Below are 21,333 nucleotides of genomic sequence, written 5' to 3'. Positions count from 1 at the left end.
TCCTTTTTTGGAGAGTCAATCAATCAGCGCTGTGCTCTCCAATATGAAAGCAAAGTCCAAAATTAGCATTAGAGAAGCAGCATCCTTTGAGCCAGACAGGCCTTTGAAACGAACAATAACGTAAATGCATTTGATTGAAGCTGGAGTGGGAGGTGACACGACTAAACCAGCAAGTGAAAAACAGTCTGCGCAAAGGTTATATATTAATTTATTAAAGCTCCAGCAACACAAAGGATCACTGCACAAGTCACCATTAGAAAAAACAATGCACGAGTATGGATGAAGGCTGCGATCCTCTTAGGGGAGGAGGGGAAGTCATCATTAAAGGAAGTCAAGTTGTCTCCTGAATCCTGACCCCTTGACATCAAAGCATCAGAGCTGTCAAGAGCTGCTGGTAGTCATGGATGTTTCATCCCATGTAGAGCAAAGTGCTGATCCATGGTTGGGTCCATCGGTTTCTGAACAAAGACGAGAAGTGCAGAGCTTCAAGACTTTAGCGTTACGTGTTCTCCCCTCTGTGTGAGTTCTCTCCAGCTTCTTTGGCTTCCTCCCAGAGTCCAAAGACGTGCAGTTAGTGGGGTTAGGGTGACTGGTGAGTCTGAATTGCCCATAGGTGTGAATGTGAGTGTGAATGGTTGTCTGTCTCTGCGTTAGACTTGCAACAGACTGCCGACCTGTCAGGGTGTACCCCGCCTCTCGCCCCATGACAGCTGGGATAGTTGACCCTGCTCACCAGATTCATGAATCAATTCTTGGATCTATCATATAGCTATATTATTAGCTAAACAAACTAGCATCATTTAAGGTGGAAACCCTGTTTTTAACACTTGAAGTGCACCATTTCCTCCCTTAAGATGCTCTGCCAGGCAGTGTTTGCAGTTTGCTTTGGGTCCTTGACATCTTGCACTGTGAAGCAGCATCTTCTCAGCATTTGTCTGAAATCTGAGCAGAGTACAGCCATGTGCACCTCAGAGTACATCCTGCTGCTTCCATCAGTCACATCATCAATAAACAACAGTGAAGCTGTTCCACTGGCAGTCATACGTGTATGCCACAGCACTCCCTCCACTACATAATGTTGCACATAATGTCGTATGCTGAGCTGTTCCTTTGCTTCTCAATTTTCTTTTTCTTCCCACCATCCTGGTACAAGTTAAGTTTGATTATTCATAAAAGGTCAGCACAGCAGGGAGCTCCACATGGTTGATTTGGCAGATTTTTACACCACATGCTCTTCTTGACACCACCAACACCCCACAAAAGAATTTGAATCTATCCCAGGATCAAATCAGAGATTCTTCACTTGTTAGGAAAACTGAGAACGCCGTGAACAGCTACTGGAAAAAAGTTCAATGCTTATTTAACTAGCTTAATATGTCGTCTGCAACAGAAACAGGAAAACAAAGATACTGAAAACATAATTTTCCTCACAGCCTTCAAGTACTTTTATTTATCCTCCCGTGTAAAGTATCGTTTGGTTTACAGATCACTCTGTCAAGGATGTTGAAAGAGTAAAAGAGGTCATCAGTCTCTCCTGTGAACGACCTACTTAACAGATCTGCCACCTACGGTTCCCTTCACAGTAGGTCTGAGTGGTTTAATACCTGGGACTCTGCACAGCTTGGAGCCTCTCGGATGAAATGTCTCCACCAAACAGAAACAGAAGTGTTGCTGTACCTTTGAATACATAGTGAGTGATCTCAGACACAGCGACTGGCTTTGACTGTAAATTTAAAGTCATTTTTGACAGTTTTAAGGCACAAAAATCAATTCCAAATATTTTTTAAAAGTTGCAGCACTTCACTGAGCTTTGCCTGAAATGTCCAAATATAAGTTTTTACAGCTCGCTGTGTTTTAAAAATGAAAAAAGCATAGAGTGACTTTAGATCTTAGGTTTTCTAGGAGTTATTTAGACACTTTAGGTGTCAGCAAGGGTCGTGACAAGGATATGACACCAGCACCGTCAAAGCACCCCTTCAAGGATGGCTAAAGACGACCTTTTCCACTTATTGAGCAGAGAAAACAAAAAAAAATCCCCAAACAATCAGTGCTTCAATGTAAAATCACCCTGTAATCACAGCCTATTATAACAGTTTATCAGAGAGGACACACTGAGTGCACACAGGATATTTCTATTTCTGTGAAAATACATTCAGAAAATGTTTGAATGACACACTAATTCCCTCTCTGCCTCTCCCCGTCCCTCCTCTCTGTGGTTACACTGCTAGCACAAGGTTGTAAAGTGGTTTATTTTACAGACATTTCAGTTTAGGTTAATGCTGGCCAACAAATGTCAATTTGACAGCTGCACGCCATCAGCAGTTACCATCTGAACAGGATGCCGTTCACAGTGTGATGTCCTGGAGTATGCGCTAAATGCATCAGCTCATTAATGAGTCACCAGGCAGGCTCTGCCCACGTGTGCATTGTTCCCTCACTTTTGATTTGAGAACGAAGTGCTTTATTAACAGTCGTAGACCTTTTAAAGAGCAGGTGAACAGGCTTGGGTTTTCACACAAAATTGCTTCTGGCAGAGCAAGACAATTTGTGCAGATAAAACAGGTGCCATCCACTCTCATCCCCTCTTAATTCACAATCTGATTAGAGTGCAGACGTAATGGCACAGAAATAGAAAAAGCTGTCAAGCTGTCTCTCAAATTCATGTTCCACGGTGTGAATGGGGACGCCGCCTTCCTGCGCTGTCAGCACAACGCTAAAATATGAGTGTGGCGAGTTTCTGTTGGTGGATTATTCCTTTTGGGTTTGGAGAAGTGATTTATGTTCATGTTTCATTATTTTGGCTTGTTCTTGGGTTGGGTTTCTGTATTTCATAGATACCCAGTGTTTAGTTTCCTTTTATCTGATATGTTCAGTCAAAAACTGTGGCAAAAAAAAGTTGGTGGGCTAACCACAATAGTTTTGGGCTGCGTTGAGTTAAAGTGTAGTTACATTTCCAGAGAGGTGCACGCCAGGTCCCGCCGTATGGTTTCAGAGAGGTTTATGGTCATGACTTAACTACGGTGTAAATTTCCCGGCGGAGGATAAATATCCAGTAAGTCTTCAATTGGATATTCCACCGTACTTCGAGTCCTCAGTTACTGTTAGTTTCAGTTCACGTTTAGATCTTTTTGTCTTGGTTTGGACGGGCAGGTGTGTTTGAAGTCGGACACGGGAGAAAAACAGAGTATAACAAAAAGCGAGCTGTTTATTTGGGCCGGAAAACATGAATACAAAATAAGGCAACATTGAACAATGGCAACGACTAAAACTAAAACCTAAACTGGGAAAAACTAGACTGATGACTATGTAAAAGACATGAACATTATTCAGAGCAGGAGCATGCGGGAAACTATGGGAAAACACATGAACAAGAACATGAAGTACCTGAACGTTAGACGTGACATGAAGGGAGGAAAACAGACGACCTGACTAAGACTGAAAACACAGAGACTACATACACACAGCAGGTGATCAGGGGAAACAGCTGACACAAATGGACATAACGGGGAAGAGTAAAACTAAACACACTGAACAAAGAAACACAAGACTTTCAAAATAAATAAAACAGGAAACATGGAGAGACGTAGAAATGACAACACAGAAGGCCTGGGCGAAACATAACCGAGACTAAAACTTGAGGCAAACTAATAATAATCCTAAAACTTGACGTCATCTTCAAAATATCACAAATAGATCAAAACAAACTGAAAATGCTGGGTCACAGACTCAGCCCCTGATACTCTTTTGCATTTCCTTCTCTTCTGTCCCATCTCTGCTCGTCCTTTGTCCTCCTCTGTGTCGAGTTGATTCTTAGTTTCCTGTTCGGTTGTGTCTTCCTGTTTTGAGTTTATTTCTCCCTGCCATTATGTCTGTTGTCTCCACTTGTGCAACCGCCTGGTATCTCACCCCTTGTTCTGCTGTGAGTGTATATGCCACGGGTGTCAAACTCCAGTCCTCGAGGGCCGGTGTCCTGAAACTTTTCCATGTGTGCCTGCTGCAACACACCTGAATCAAGTTCAGTAGGTCATTAGCAAGACATGCTGAGGTGGCAATTCAGCTATTTGATTCATGTTACAGCAGCTCAAGAGTGAATGAGCGTGGCACAAAAAAAGTAGTTTTAGAAGTACTTTTTTGTTTTTAAACGTACGCTTTTATTTGCATTTATGTGAGTAGGGTTAGGGGTTGTTAGGGGTTAGGGGTTGCCACCTCGGCATGCAGTCAAGTCTTGCTAATGACTTACAAATTTTATTCAAGTGCCTTGCAGCAGGGACACATGGAAAAGTTTCAGGGCACTCAAGGACTGAGGTTCGACACCCCCGGTATATGCTGTCTCTGTCTCCCCGAGCTCATTGTTACATCGTCCCTCATAAAGCTCTGTGTTTCCTTGCTCTAAGTTTTCCGGTGAATCTGTATTCCCTGGGGATTTCCAGTGTTTAGTATTTCTTTGCTCTATTTCCTGTTTGTTCCTGTGTTTTTGGACTAATCAGCATTAAACGCTCATATTGAATGTGACTCCTGCCTCCTGTGCTTTGCATTTGGGTCCATAATAAGCAGCTCACACAGCCAACTTATGACAGAAAGACAGACACGGCTCAACGTGAGCTAGAAAGTGATGAAACAGAAATTGTTGCACAGACTTCTTAAAAAATCTCCAGACACTTGGTTGTGCAACACTCAGTGTTGCAGAAATGTTGTCAGATCAGAGGCTGGAGACGGGAGCAGGGCTTGAACTTATCCAAACTACAGAGACCGTATCCTTTAACTATGTTAGAATCATTGTAATGGAGTCACAGTTACAATCCATCAGGTTCTCCTGTGTCTCACTGGTAACTTCTAACTTCTAGAGTCAGCATTTCTTCCAGCTTTCTTTCCTGGCTGCAAATCAGCTAAATGTTAACAATGCAGAGTGTTGTTTCCAGTCTTGCTGAACAACATCCATACAGCTCTTTAACGCTCTGCTACTAAGTGAATCCAGATAACAGAAAGACATCCTGCACAGCCTGGATTCACTCCTGAAGTCTGACGGCACCCGGCAGATTCAGGTCTGCAGAAAGCTCATCATCGAGGAGAACAGAGATGACCCCATGTGTTCGTATTATGTGCGGCTACTAGCTGTGAAGGTCGTGTACTGGAGTGCGCGTCTACATTTTATTCTCGTCTTCTCATCATTTCACAGAGGGCTAACACAGCTCCTTCACCTTTAATCTATTAGAAAGAGGAGGAATGTTGTGTAAGCAAGGCCAGTGTCTGTCTTCCTAAAAGTAGACAGACTCCTGACAGAGACCTTGAGAGCCGGCTCTGAGCAGAAAAATCTCTTACAGCTCTAAAATTCTGTTGTCCATCCTCTTTGCAAAGATTTTCTCTTTTAAAAATACCAGTAAGAACAACAACAGGCAGATATTTTAATGTCAAACGTCCCAAATACTGTTCAAGGACAAATGTGTTCTGTAAGGAGCCTTCATATTCAAATATATTATCATTTTGTTATTTCAAGCAAAACTGACGTGCCTCACTTTTCATACCTGCTCCGCTGAGGCCAGCCCGGTGACCTCTGTGACAGCCTCCCCTCCCTGTACAAAGGCAAACATTACCACTTTTTACCTCTCAGAAGAAGCAACCGTGGAAGCTCATTTCAGAACTGAGTGCATATTGTCATAGTTCATCAGCAGTTAGTGAGGAAGGTGCACGCACGCACGCACACACACACACACTCTAAAGGCATTTCTTTCCCCCTTTCAAATCCAAATAAGTTTCTTTAAAAGAAGTGTTGCTGCCAGTTAAATATAATATTTACTTACTCTTTGAACCTGATCTCAGCCCTGACTAGGGATGGGTATCGTTTAGGTTTTATCCAATACCAGTACCAAACTGGTACTTTTGAAACGGTGCCGGTGCTTAAGCGGAGCTCGAACTGGTGCTTAAAGAATGGAGAACACACACTTTGTCCAAAAACCTCTCATGTTTAGCTGTTTTTTTGTAAAAAGATAACAATGTTAGCCTTTTCTGCAGCTATGGGGCATATATGGTATCACTCTTGGCTGGAAGCTTAAACAATGGAAAAAACACCAATTTTGTCCAAAAACCTCTCATGTTTAACTGTTTTCCACTTTTTCTTTGGTCATTTTAGCCTTTTTGGCCAGGGTGAAGGGAGTATCTGCCATCAAACAAGAAGACAGCCGCATGTAGCTATGATGATGTTTGCTAGTTCACCTTACATGCATTAATGTAATAACGTGGTTAGCCTACTCAACGTAAATTAGCTACTCACGCAGAGAAGAACGGCTGCTGCTGCATCATCATCCTCATCATTTCTGCTACACTGGCAGGGCTAGGGGCCAGGACTCTCCTCTTCAGATTCTTGGGGGATGTTGCTAACTCCGGTCCGATAACAGGCACCACACCCGCAGTAGATGTGCACGGTGTGAGGTCTCGCAGCAAGAAATCAAATACGGTGCATTTCTCGGCTTTTAAAAAACGCTATGCGTCGCCAGGTGTTTCATCGGATTCGAGGTGTTAGCTCCTTTGACAGTATCACAGTATCAGCTTAAAGCACTTGTTGCTGCTGAGTTTGCATCTTTTGCTGTGAAGTACAGCCAGACTTTGACTGCTTCGCCTTGGGCATTTTTAATCTGTAGCTCTGCTCTAAAATATGATGCAATCTAATTATAAATGCAAAACAATACAATTAAGTTTTTAGTTTGTTTCCTCCCCACAGTCATGATTTATGTTGAACACACAAGGCCTGTCACACCGAACCCCTGCAGTTATCATAGGGGGTCAGTCTAGTACTAATTCCAAAAAAGTTGGCATGATGTGTAAAATTTAAATAATTTAAAGAATGATTTTCACAGTGGAAAATGACAAACACATCAAATTTAAACTGAGAAAATGTGGTTTTTTAAGGTCAAGGTTCAGGCTAATGAAAGATTCATCAGTCGTGGCTTTGCACAGAGATTTCTCCAGATTTTCTGATATTACACACATTATTAACATTTTTACACCGTGAACATTATTTTGAAATTCTTTCATAATTTAGTAGCTGCCGATTAACCTAGCCGCTTCTTTCTAGCAACACTTTATTTTCCAGCCTTTCCTGGAGCCAGCATTACATTGCTTGAGATGTAATGCTGGCGTGAAACTGAAATTGAACTCATATTTTTCACGAAACAGTAAAATTTCTTCTTCCAATATTGGTATTGTTTTTTGTGTTCTAATGTGAATAAAATGTGGATATAATATTTGCAAATGTTTTATTTACATTTTACACATTTTTTGGATTTGGTATGCGCGCGCATCTGTAATATAAATAACGAGCCAAAAACGCGTTACGATGATTTTGTATGATAGCAGTAAGTTATATTGAATTAGAACAGTTTTCCATATTTCTGTATTTTTACAGAATTTAAGCTTTTTCACCAAAATCTGGCACAAAGTGACGCAGAGCATTCCCCGTTTAATGCTCGGTGTTTCCTGGGGAAGGATCTGAAGTTTGCCCGCCTAATGAATGCCCTCCAGTGTTGACACCAAACCCACGCCCTTGTAAGCAATCAGCGGCACTGCTCCTACCCAGGGCACTGAATCAGTGCGCGAGGAGAAGGAAAACATCTCCTTGCTGTGCGTGTTTACGACAGAGGATGTTTCAGAATGACACCACTTGAACCCCACGTCTCCCCCCCCCCCCGGCTCACACGTCGGGCGCTGCGTGCTGTGCTTGAGCGTCACATCACAGACTTAACGGGAATCTCGGGTGTCTGCACCGCTCCTCCAGGATTATGCCCGGGATGACTCCGTGGTGATTTCTGAGTCCTTTTTGGAAACATTCATGGGTGCACGACAGGATTTCCCGAGTGGGGGAAACGTGGGATTTTGTCCACTACCGCTGTCGTTTCCACTGCGCGGACGGCTCAGGTTTTGACCACAACTTGGGTTAAACTTTCCCGAAATACTCCGGTGTGAAGAAAGAAAGCCGGATTTACAATTAACTATTTAACCTGGTGTTCTCTTCACACTGCCGGGGATGAAGGCAGATCGACGAACTATGAATTTTCTCTTATGGATATTAGTCCCAAACTTTTTCCTGTGTTGGCTTGTGGTTGACGCACAGGTAAGAAACGTTATGCTGGGCACGCGCCACAGCACGCGGCATGTTTGTGCTGCTAAAGTCATATTTTTGAGCAATTGTTTCCCCCATTGAGCCCAAAGAGGCTCGACAGAAACATGAGAATATAAACTGTCATTATATAATGTTAGACCAGCACCATGCATCGTTTCCCCTGTGTGCAGACACAGCAGGCAATCTAAAGAACACCAGCCATGTATGCAAGTATAGTGCATGTGCGCATTTTTCTGTTATAGGGGAGACCGGGGATAGTTGTAACATTTTTGACATTTCTGTCTGTAAATTGGAGCTCGTTTAAGGTAGTGGATTCAAAATGTAATGCAAAGTATTTACATGTCTCTGCTATTAAATAGTGCAGCTATTTTCTCTGCAGCACAATTACCCATTGCATGGTATGGCCTCAAACACAAAGAGTGAAATGTTACAATTAACCCCATAGTCTGGGTTAGTTGTAACATATCCTGGGGTGAAATGTAACACAATGAAATAAGGGTACTAACAAAACATTAACATGTAATCTCTGTTTATTCAACACATGAATGCACTTAGAGCCATTTATGTAGCTGTGTGTGTGTGTGTGTGTGTGTGTGTGTGTGACAGAATGCAGAAATCTAGCTTTTGAACATATTCCAACCCCCCAAAAAAGACAAATTATGGAATTTTCTGCAACTGAATATTTCATTAATTTTGGTTGGTCTTCCTTGAGTTTGGCCTCATTGGCTCAGTGGGCATTATAACCGACAACTCTTGCACCAATTTTGAACATAACAATGAAGCTGAAAAAATGTAGTTGTTCACCAGCATCGCAATTCCATTACTTTTTATCATGGCTTACCTTGGTGTGGTTTGCAAAGTGCTTCAGAAAGATGAGGAAATCTGTTTCTTGCATCCATCCTGATTTATTTCCACTACCAGTACTTCCTACTGGTCCATCTCTGACACAGAGGTCTGCATAATGTATGTGTTGGAACACAAACAGTGAAGAAAATTGTGTTGCCAATGGCATTAACCGCATATACAAAAGTGACCAGTGAACCTCTCTCTGCTGATGTCGTTCACAAACTTGTTTAATATAAGTTAAAGTAATAGTGTGGTAAGTTGTAACATCTGCATTATTGTTACAACTAACCCAGACTGTTGCTGTTACAACTGACCCAGACTCCTATAGCCATGAACTAGCTAACATTACAGCCAACGGCTAAAACATTAGCACTAAAGACCTACACAGAATATATCCCCATAGACATACAAATAACATAATTTAAGTTTGATGAGTTTAACTGCAAAGCAGATAATGCTATTAGAAATTGAAATAAAGTAGAAAAACTTACTTTTTGGCATACAAATTACTTTTTTTTCATGTTAAATTGTCTGTGTTTGACAAAATGTGCTGATTTTTCACATGTGATAGCAGAACTGAATTGGGCATGCACAGGATGAGTCACATCATTTGAAACGTAGCCCTGATTGGAGAAATTGGAAGTGTTACAACTGACCCACGTTACAACTATCCCCGGTCTCCCCTATATATATATATGAATGAATGTGTGTGTGTGTGTGTGTGTGTGTGTACGATAGGAGTCAACAACGAGCGATAGATAGATATAACAGTATAAGTGTATAAGTCATTTATTTTGTTATTTTGTGCTGTAGATTTTTGCGACCACACAGGCACGCACGCACGCACACTCCACATTTCATCATAAAATCAATATCAATATCAGCACAGCAGATGGAGGCGATGCATTTGTTATGAGCTTAACTTGCTAGGAGCAGTTTGTTCCACATCTGATAAGTTTTGTGTTCTAAAATAACCATCAGCTGCCTTTCAGATCACATTGTGATGGGTTTGTTAAGCCTCACTTTTTTAAGTAATGAAGCAAAACCAAACTGAATGCCTCCTAGGAACAAGACCAGTATGTTTGAGTTTAGATTATTTGTCTTAAATTGTTGTTGTTGTTTTTTTTAAATAAGATGATGCATGTGAATATAGTATTTTGCATGTAACCCGAAGCTGGGCTGACTAAAAAATTGACACATGAATCACCAGACTTGATGGGACTGGGACTCATCAGTGACTAATAGTACACTATTAGTCACTGATGAGTCCCAGTTGTTTATAGTGAAGCATAAGCTTGTCGAGGGCAGGAGAGTGTTCCTGCATTAACAGCACCACGGACAGCGGCTTCAGCACTGGATCCTCTGTGATGATGAAGGATCTGAGTGTACATAAAAACTAGAAAATAACATTTCTGATGCCAAGGCATCATTTCATAATATGAATATCAAATAGCAATAATGGAATAATGAATAGTGCCGGCCATATAGATTCAAATGTTGAGTCATTGAAAGTTGGGATTGTTTGGTTTTTGCTTCACTGACAGATGCTACTCCTCCTTTAATTTGTCAGTATTGTATTTAAAAAAAGGTGTTTTTTTAAATACATTTTCCAGGCTGTTGCCTGCTAATCAGACTCAAGTCTTTGCTTCAGTTTGCAAGTGAAGTGCAATCTTCTTCCTGTACAGCTGCTTTAATTTCATCCATGTCTGCCATCAGGTTTACATGCATTTTTTCCATGAAGAGAGATATTTAGCTGGCTAAGACAAAGATGTGTGACGATAACACCTTTCACTCTTAATCCCACAGATTAACCTTTACTTCAACTGTTTCATCAGTGGGTTCAACGTCAGATCTGTTTGTATTGTTGGACAAATTGTGGGGATTAATTCAGAGTCTGGAGTCAGATTAGGTAAAGCCTACCAAGGCTCACTGGCTGAACTCTGAGTCAGTGATGAACACGTCAGCCTGATTTGCAACATCAAATAAAGCGTGCACATATTAAACAGCAGCTTCAGTTTACCTTAGTTTTAAAAATAACACACTGACCCGCTGGGAAGTTTTAGGGTATGAAATAAAGAAGAGAGCTCCTTTCTGCATCTAACAAAGGATCCACGAAGGAAGTTTCAGGGGTTTAAATGTACTTAATGAACTGATTCTGATGCCTGGCACTATAATTATTTATCCCAAGACTGAAAGTCAAACATCTGCTGTGTACCAGCTAACCACCCTCAGTGAGATGGCTGGGCTTAGGCTGGGTTGTTTGGCTCAGGAAGGTGTAAATCTGGAGTCCAATTAATGGAACAAGCCTTCAGGTGTGGGACACAGACACCTTCTATTTAGAAAATCTGTCTATGAATGGGAGCTGATTTAGTACTGTGGCTACCTTTGACAAAGCTGGGGCCCAGTTATGATGATTCAACTGTAACACAGGACATATTATTCTCCAAGGTGAAAAAAGAAGGGTTGGGTAAGGGCTTTAAGTATCAGGAGAGCTGCTTGTACAAGAAATAGAATAGATGTAGAGATACTGTGAAATGACGTCAAAAATCCCCACCTGAGCTCTGTTGAAGCAATTATGGTCCAAAATGGCTCTAAAAGGTTTTGAAGGTATAAGCTGCTACAACAGGAAGTGCTTTTTTTGAGGTTATCGCTGCTAGAAGAGTTTCAACCAGTTATTCATTCATACTGGGATTATCTACACCTATGACTCAAGCTTTATTTGTAGCGCTGTTTATATCCGGCAGAGCAGACAATTAATTTTCCCCAAGGTGCTGCATTAGAAACTGCGACAGCCGTGGAGGGCCGCACCCAGAAGGGAAAGCTAAACACCCACCCTGACCGTAGAGTCTGATGACATAAAATACTGATATCTGCTGATGTTAAAAACAAATTTTCCCTTTCTAACAGATGTAACACACATGTCCTTATCATTTTGTGGTTCAAAATAGGTGTGCCCTCTGGTGGACAGCATGTGCAACAGCAAAACAGCTAACAGCTAATAATTTTACGATATGCCGAGTGTTGCAATAAAAAATAATATAAAAAACAAACACCCAGCACGCCCCTGCCTGCGGTTTATCCTTCAAGCTCGGGTCCTCTACCAGAGGCCTGGGAGCTTGAGGGTCCTGCAGTATCTTAGCTGTTCCCAGGACTGCGCTCTTCTGGACAGAGATCTCCGATGTTATTCCCAGGATCTGCTGGAGCCACTCGCCTAGCTTGGGAGTCACCGCACCTAGTGCTCTGATTACCACGGGGACCATATATATATATATATGTATATATATATATATATATGTGACTTATCACCAAATTATGAACTCAAAGTTAAACTTTTTCAGTATCTGTTTTATCCAGTAAAATCTGTAAGTTTTGTCTCTACAGTTATTTTTTTTGCTGCAAAATGAAAAAATGTGGTGAAAATGCCACAAATGCTGCTGTAAGTTGGAGTCTTTCTGCATCTGAATGGGATCAAGTTAGCAATTAAATGCAATATTTTTCTGAAAATACAGCAGTTAACTGAGATAAATCATTGTAAATCACATGTTTCTGTCTACAGCAACCTTCCTGTTTGACTGGCAGCCAGCTGTGTTGAATCCCCTCCAGTTGTGCTCATTGAGAAAGACTCAGACTGAATCTTTCTGGATTTATAAATTAGATAGCAATTATTTGCAAACCTTCACCAACCTCTCTTAGAGGGACTGCATTCAGTCCAAACCTGCAGAATGTTTTTTAATTCAACCTTTATTTATGTAAATTTACCTTGATAAAAGTAATCCCACTATGACTTAATGTGTTATTTATACGAGAGACCTGTTTCGGTTGCCTCCGATCAGGCAACATGAGCTCTCTTGTTCATGGTATTCATGGTTCAAGTATTTCAGTTTTTTTAATTAAATTTGAATATTTCATGTTCCTGTATCAATACAATATTGGCGCACAAAATATTGCAATACTATGCTGTATTGACCTCCCCATGTAGCTGCTTGTAATTTCTTCCTTTTCCAGCCTTTAAGTAAAAGTAACTGTTGCTGGATATAGTTCAACATGATTGGCTCAGTTTTAGTTGCACCAGTAGACATGCATAAATTAAGAGTAAGTCCAAGTTTCCTACCACACTCCAGATGGAGCTTTAACATATTTCTGAAAGTATGTTAACTATAATTAACTCTACTGGGAAATGTTAAGGCTTCAAATCTGAAACACAGACATCTTAAACATGATCTGCAAAGAATATTAACCGTGTTTGATTCTTCTGCTTAATGGGCTGTTGGATATATGATCGTACATGGGTTTGTAAGCTTGCCATGGTACAATAACCACACTGTTATTTTCCTGGAGAGGCTGTGAGATGGCTTAAAGCTGTAATGACGTCTTTTTTTTAGATTTTCAGTGAATGTCAGGCTTGGGTTTGGAAAACTGGAATAATCACATAAAAGGATGTTAAAAGTTTGAGGAGTACATCTGAGAGGTCTTAGATTTCTGTAAGAAGTGAAGCAAATTATGAGAGTGGAAATGTACGGAGCCTGCAGGGGACATGGGAGAAAAAAACTTAAGATGGACTTTTGCGAGATCTCGCAAAAGTTTTAGCCGCATTCTTCGGCCTTCGACCTCCCGTTAGCTTCGAGCTAACGGGAGGTCGAGACCTACTACAGCCGGGAGGAGCACCGCTTTCCCGGCACATCGTGCCTCGACCTCCCGGTTGGCTTCAAGCCGGCATCCGAAGATTGCGGCTAAAACTTTTGCGAGATCTCGAGTTCGTTTTGCGAGATCCCGAGTTTGTTTTGTGAGAGCTCGCAAAAGTCCGTCTTAATTTTTTTTTCTCCCATGTCGCCTGCGGGGCTCCGTAGAAATCAGAATCAGAATCAGAATACTTTATTGATCCCTGGGGGAAATTATTTTTTGTTACAGTGCTCCATTTTAAACCAACATTAAGACAAGACAGACAATACACTAACTAAGAATAGTACAATATATACATATATATACATACATACATACATACATAAGTCACTTATAAATAAATAGTTGGAAAAGAAACATGTGTAGTTGTAGCAGTAACCAGTGTGTTAAGTGGATGCGTTGTACAGGGAGATGGCCACAGGCAGGAATGATTTCCTGTGTCGTTCAGTGGTGCTTTTCGGTAATCTCAGTCTCTCACTGAACGAGCTCCTGTGACTGACCAGCATGTCATGGAGTGGGCGGGAGGTGTTATCCAACATTGTCTTTATCTTGGACAGCATCCGCCTCTCCGACACCACCTTGAGGGAGTCCAGCTCCATCCCCACAACATTGCTGGCCTTACGGATCAGTTTATTAAGTCTGTTGGCATCTGCGACCCTCAGCCTGCTCCCCCAGCATGCAACAGCATAGAGGATCGCACTGGCCACCACAGACTCATAGAAAATCCTCAGCATTTTCTGGCAGATGTTGAAGGACCTCAGTCGCCTCAAAAAATAGAGACGACTCTGGCCCTTCCTGTAAAGTGCTGTGGTGTTTTTAGCCCAGTCCAGTTTATTGTCAATGTGAACTCCAAGGTATTTATAGTCCTCCACAATGTCAACACTGACCCCCTGGATTGAAACAGGGGTCAAGTGTTTCCTGGTCTTCCTGAAGTCCACGATCAGTTCCTTGGTCTTTGCCACATTGAGCTGCAGATGATTCTGCTCACACCACGTGACAAAGGAGTCGACCACAGCCCGGTACTCTGTCTCATCATCCCTGCTGATGCATCCAACCACCGCAGAGTCATCAGAAAACTTCTGAAGATGGCATGTCTCTGTGCAGTGGCTGAAGTCTGTGGTGTAGAGGGTGAAGAGGAAGGGGGAGAGGACAGTCCCCTGTGGTGCCCCTGTGTTGCTGATCACCTTGTCAGACACACACTGTGGGAGACGTACATATTGTGGTCTTCCTGTCAGATAATCAACAATCCAGGACACCAGAGAAGCATCCACCTGCATCGCTGCTAACTTATCACCCAGGAGGGTCGGCCTGATGGTGTTGAAAGCACTGGAAAAGTAAAAAAACATTACCCTCACAGTGCTCGCCGGCTGGTCCAGATGGGTGTAGACACGATTGAGCAGGTAGATGATGGCGTCCTCTGTTCCGAGACGAGGCTGATAAGCGAACTGAAGGGGATCCAGATGTGGTCTTACTATGGGTCGCAGCTGGTCCAGGATGAGCCTTTCCAGGGTCTTCATGATGTGGGAGGTCAGTGCCTGTAATCCTGGGGGCCACTGGGACGAGGCGTCTTTGGTACAGGGACGAGGCATGATGTCTTCCACATCACCGGGACCCTCTGCAGACTCAGACTCAGCATAAACAGTTTATGAAAGACTCCACACAGCTGGGGGGCACAGGCCTTGAGGACAAGGGGACTCACTCCGTCTGGTCCAGCAGACTTGCCTGAGTGAAGTCTCCTCATTTGCATCTCAACCTGGTATTGAGTGAAGGTGATGGGTGGGGGAGGGGTGTCAGGAATCTCACAGGAGGCAACATGTGAAGAGAGAGGCTGGCACAGTGGTGTGGCTCTGGATTCCAGGCTGACTGCAGGTGAGGTTGTGGGGGTGGGAGCAGACACTGTGGTGTCGAATCTATTGAAAAACAGATTCAACTCGTCGGCTCTATTCTCACCTCCCTCAGCTCCCCTGCTGTTGGTTGGCCTGAATCCAGTGATGGTCTTCATGCCCCTCCACACCTCTCTCATGCTGTTCTGCTGGAGTTTCCACTCCAGCTTCCTCCTGTAATTGTCCTTAGCCTCTCTGATCTTGTCCTTTAGTAACACCTGGACCTTCCTCACCTCCTCTTTGTTGCCCCCTCTGAAAGCCCTCTTCTTGTTGTTGAGGAGGGCTTTGATGTCCTTAGTCACCCATGGCTTGTTATTTGGGTAACAATGAACAGTCTGAGCTGGAACAATGGAGTCGGTGCAGAAAGTTATGTAGTCTGTGATACACTCAGTAAGCCCATTGATGTCCTCGGCGTGAGGCTCACAGAGTGTTTCCCAGTCGGTCACCTCGAAACAGCCCTGTAGTTCCGCTATTGCCTCCTCTGACCACCTCCTAACAGTCCTGGTGGTCACAGGTTCCCTCCTCACAACTGGCACATAGCGGGGGGTGAGGTGAATCAGGTTATGATCTGACCTACCAAGTGGGGGGAGGGAGGAGGAGCTGTATGCATCCTTGACGTTAGCATACAGTAAGTCTAAAGTTTTCTCTCCCCTGGTGGGACAGTCCACATATTGTTTGAATGTTGGTAGTGTATTGTCCAGTGATACATGGTTGAAGTGACCCGAGATCACAATAAAGGCACTCGGGTGCTGAGTCTGTAGCCGAGCTATGGCAGAGTGGATAGTGTCACATGCAGCTGTGGGGTTAGCAGAGGGGGGTACATAAACAGCCACCAAGATGACGTGAGAGAATTCCCTGGGTAAATAATACGGCCTGAGTCCAACAGCACACAGTTCAGTGTCCGGGCAACAAGTCCTTTCTTTGACTGTTATGTTGGCAGGGTTACACCACCGGTTGTTAACTAAAACAGCAAGCCCACCTCCTTTCCGCTTACCGCTAGCGATGCTGTCCCTGTCCGCCCGAACAGTGTGGAAGCCTTCCACGGAAGCATTCTCATCGGGAATGTCCTGGTGCAGCCATGATTCGGTGAAACACATCAGGCTACACTCTCGGTATTCCCTCTGACTCCGTACCAGTGCTGAGAGCTCGTCGATTTTAATTGCCAACGATCGCACATTTCCCATCACGATAGTTGGCAATTAAAATCGACGAGCTCTCAGCACTGGTACGGAGTCAGAGGGAATGAGACATTAACTGGAAGTGAAGTATATGGAAATCAATGTGAAAAGAAGAAACAAACAAAAAAAGATTGAAAATCACTGAAAGAATGACTGGAATCCACTGATTCTGGACCTTTTCTTACGTTTTGAGGAATAAAGCAAGCATACTGTTAATATAAAAGTAAATAAAGGCAAAAATCGATTTTTCTTTTTGTTTAGACTCGTATAAGAAGTCAATCAAAACTGATGTCGGGGTTTTAAAAGAAGCTTTTAGGAAATATGTGTGAGTGATATGCCTGTTTTAGTCATGTCAGAAGCATCACTTCAGAGAGAGCTCTCTCTCTCTTTGGTCACTTCTTCACTTTGGTCCAAACTATAACAAAACAGTCTCGACTGGATCGACTTCCAGACATGCACCCTGTTATGCAAATCTGATAGCAGTTTGACATGTGAGTATGATGTCTGAATAACAATCCTGGTCACGTTTGGGGAAGAATCGTGACAGCAATCTTACCAGGTCACTTGTATATTTTCTGTATCAGCCTCAAAATGGAAAGCATGTTGGACTTACATAAAGAAAAAGGCTGTGGCAGAAAGAGAGAGCAAAAGAAAAAGGAATGCAAATGTTTTACATTAAAAAACTCTAATACATTTGTTATCTCAGTCATTTTCACTTCTACAGAAAGAAATCATTTAAATAAATTAGGAAAAGCAGTGTTAAGAAAGGGCGATTTAAGTTTTTGGGCGAATCATCTTTTCATAAGTCATAAGTGTAATAATCTCACCAGCACATTCTTTATATATTTTTCATTTTCATTCATGCCAAGTGTTAAATGTATAAATATGCAAGGCCTAAACTTTTGGCAACGTGTGAGTAGCTGAAGAATGAATCTATATTATTGCTCGTCTCCAAGAATTTATGCACCACAAAAAATCTGCTTTAAATTCTGCATTGATTGATGAAAGTGAGGCAAAAATTGAATCGAGGACTCTCCATGAGAAGAGATGTCACCCAAAATTCTCCCCACACTAGCTTTGCAAGGTTGGATCTCATCTCATTGATCTTATTGCAGCTTTTGATACATTCTCCCACCACACCGTCCACTATAGATTAGTCTCTAATGGCATAAACAGTCACTCGCATGGTTTTCTCGTACCTCTCCGGCTGTTCAGTTTGTGCAAATAAATATATATATATATATCAGTATAATTCAGATTATTGTGGTGTGCCTCGAGGCTCTGTCCCGGGGGCTTTGCTCTTCAATATTTATCTTCTACCTCTCTGCAATATTTTCAGGTGATATAACACTCATTTCTGTTTATCTTCCAAACCCACTGCTATTCTCCCTCCACGTCTCTTTCTGATTGTTTAGTTAAAATTAAAGTTTGGTTTACTCATAATTTTCTTTAACTTAATAATAATGAAAATATAATTTATTTTTATTGCCATAAAATCGATGTGGTTTAAATCTATTAGTTATTCATTAACTATTAATTAAGAACATTAAGAGCTGGATGGCCTGAAAGCCATAATCTGAGATCCTTCCCAGATGCCTTAATGCCCACTCGCATCCTGGGCCATTTGACCTCAGCAAATCACATGATAGGCCAGCACAGGCATCCAGTATCCGTAGTTTCAGGTGCTGCACGTCTCGTATCTTCACCCCATAGACAATTGCCTTCAGATGACCCCAAAGATAAAAGTCTAACGGGGTCAGATCGGGAGACCTTGGGGGCCATTCAACTGGCCCACGACGACCAATCCACTTTCCAGGAAACTGTTCATCTATGGCACCCATAATGTGGTGGTGCACCATCTTGCTGGAAAAACTCAGGGAACGTGCCAGCTTCAGTGCATAAAGAGGGAAACACATCATCATGTAGCCATTTCAAATATCCAGAGGCCTTGAGGTTTCCATTGATGAAGAATGGACCCACTATCGTTGTACCCCATATACCACACCAAACCATCACTTTTGTTGTTCCAACAGTCTTGGAGGATCCATCCAATGTGGGTTAGTGTCAGACCAATAGCGGTGGTTTTGTTTGTTAACTTCACCATTCACATAAAAGTTTGCCTCATCACTGAACAAAATCTTCTGCGTGAACTGAGGATCCTGTGCCAATTTTTGTTTTGCCCATTCTGCAAATTCTGTGCGCCGATTTGGGTCGTCCTCGTTGAGATGCTGCAGTAGCTGGAGTTTGTAAGGGTGCCATCTGTGAGTAGCTAATATCTGCCGAAGGGATGTTCGACTAATGCCACTCTCCAGTGACATGCGGCGAGTGCTACGCTGTGGGCTCTTGCTGAATGAAGCTAGGACAGCCACTGATGTTTCTTCATTAGTGACAGTTTTCTTGCGTCCACATTTTGGCAAATCCAACACTGAACCAGTTTCACGAAACTTAGCAAGCAGTTTGCTGACTGTAGCATGGGAGATGGGTGGTCTCGTAGGGGGTCTTGCATTGAAATCTGCTGCAATGACCTGGTTACTGCGTTCACCAGATATCAACACAATTTCGCTCCTCACGTGTTAACCTCTTTGACATGTCAATGGCTGTGAACAAAGAGAAACTTGTAAATAACTCATGAAAGAATAAAGTTACGCTGAAACCAAGCACACCATTGTTTTTCTTGTGACATTACCAATAAGTTTGATGTGTCACATGGCCCTCTTCCTATTGAAAAAACAAAAGTTGTATCCAAGATGGCCGACTTCTAAATGGCCACCATGGTCACCGCCCATCTGGAGGAGTTTGCCCCCTCACATATACTAATGTGCCACAAACAGGACTTTAATATCACCAACCATTCCCATGTTATTACGGTGTATCCATATAAATGGCCCACCCTGTACAATACCTATAAAGAAGTCGCTTTACATGCATCAAAGAGTTTCTAATTTTAAAATTCACATAATTTTTTATATATGCTCAGTTCAAGATTAAAATCAAAGACCTGGGGCAGAGCAGGTCTGGCCCACAGCACGCAGGAAGATGTTCCCAGTGTTGTTGAAATTTCAGGAAATGGTGACTTACAGTCATGTATGCACAGGGTCAAAGATCTGATCGTGTTTGCTGTGCTCCACAGATGGGGTTTGATGGGCCGCTCTCTGCACAGGAGCAGATGTACATCCTGTATGAAATCAAAATGCAGTGCTACCAGAATCTCTCCAACACTGAACCAGGAACCACAGGTACAAACCATACACGCAGATACAGTCGCTGCAAAACAACACTCAACTCATTTGAGCTTAGCTGAAACATCAACACTTTAAATTGTATGATGGGGGAAAAATTAGGACGATTCCAAAAATAATGGAATCAATACTTTTGATTAAACATCTTTTCCCAACTGTCAGTAAACAGGGAAAATTAAAACAAAAGGAAATCAATATTTGATGTGACCACAAACTCTTCTGCACTCCTTATCTCAATTAAGGATGCTCAGTGCTCAGAGAGCAGAAAGGAGGGAGTCGTATTTGTATATGGAGCTTCCACTTTTGCAAGCAAAAAATTGACGAGTATCTAAAAGTGATTCTTACAACCTAAACCCAGGATTTAAAGCACACCCTCTGGCTTCTGTAACCCGGTTGGGTAACAGGGGAAGCAGTCAGTGGAAGCTGAAATCATCAACCCTTTGAGGTGTGGATTAAAATTCTGAATTCATAACAAAAAGCTTAGGTCAATGAGGAAACTCATTCTGGAGTGTCCAAGTCGTCACCACCGCAAAGGCCCGACACCACAAAGAGTCGGGCCTTTAAAACTGCTGTTTTAACCTCCTAGGACCTGGCATCCACATATGTGGACATCACATTTTAGGTTGTCTAGACCAAAATACAAAATTTTGCTCTACAATGGCCTGATATCCACTTATGAGGACATTATACTGCCACTGTTCTATTGAAATTTAAAACAAATGTCCTCATATGTGGATCTCATTTTTCTCAAACAAAAATCAGGTAAAAACATTCATCAGGTCCCAATCAGCCCAAATAACAAAGAGAAATTAAAAGTGCACACCATGAAAGAATTCGGGTTTTAGGAGATTAAAGGCACAGCAGTAATCTCTGCTCTGAAAACTAAAAAGGAGATCAATAATAAAAGCTCTGAGACCAACTGGGGAGAGCTAATTTTCATGTTTCATAAACCAGTTTGAGATGATTTCATCTTTGTGACACGGAGCGTTACCCAGCCATCAGGTGATGGAAACGCTGTGGATGTAAATGGACGGACCTGCTCAGCAACAACGCTCAGGTAGGCTGTGGGATTCAAACAGTGGGTCCAAATAAACATTCGCCACATCGTTTCACCACCAGCCTGAGCCGGTGACCTGGGATGGAGCCACACTTGTTTGTTTTTAAATTAAATTCTGAATCTGAATATCGCAGCAGAAATCGAGACAGTTTTCCAATCTTTTATTGTCTTGTTGTGGCGACACCAAATTATAACCCGTTTCCTGTTCTTAGCTGTCAGGAGCGGCCCCGGTGTGGTTTTCTGCTTCAAGGTTCGGTGTATTATATTCAGAGACGCTTTTCTGCATACCTCAGGTGTGAATAGGGGCTATTTGAGTTCCTGTTGCCTTCCTGTCAGC

The 21,333-nt window shown here is 42.4% G+C and overlaps 1 protein-coding gene across 2 annotated transcripts in view; it reads left to right on the top strand.

Moving 5' to 3' along the window:
- The first annotated feature begins 7,770 nt into the window (after nt 1–7,770).
- The window catches only part of pth2ra (parathyroid hormone 2 receptor a), a 70,996-nt gene continuing 57,433 nt past the window's right edge, over nt 7,771–21,333 (top strand). For both annotated transcript variants that reach the window (XM_086267023.1, XM_086267022.1), the window contains exons 1-2: nt 7,771–8,104; nt 19,831–19,936. In XM_086267023.1, the coding sequence (XP_086123149.1) occupies nt 8,018–8,104; nt 19,831–19,936 (193 nt within the window). In that variant the 5' untranslated portion in view covers nt 7,771–8,017. The remainder of the gene's footprint in view (nt 8,105–19,830; nt 19,937–21,333) is intronic.

The sequence above is a fragment of the Aulonocara sp. 'chitande type north' Nkhata Bay genome, linkage group LG16 (genome assembly GCF_057382095.1).
Source record: "Aulonocara sp. 'chitande type north' Nkhata Bay isolate Kocher_YH1m ecotype deep benthic linkage group LG16, A_spYH_male_GT1.1, whole genome shotgun sequence".
Taxonomy (NCBI): Eukaryota; Metazoa; Chordata; class Actinopteri; order Cichliformes; family Cichlidae; genus Aulonocara; species Aulonocara sp. 'chitande type north' Nkhata Bay.
Note: the sequence above shows the minus strand (reverse complement) of the source record. Positions and strands in the feature narration are given on the sequence as shown.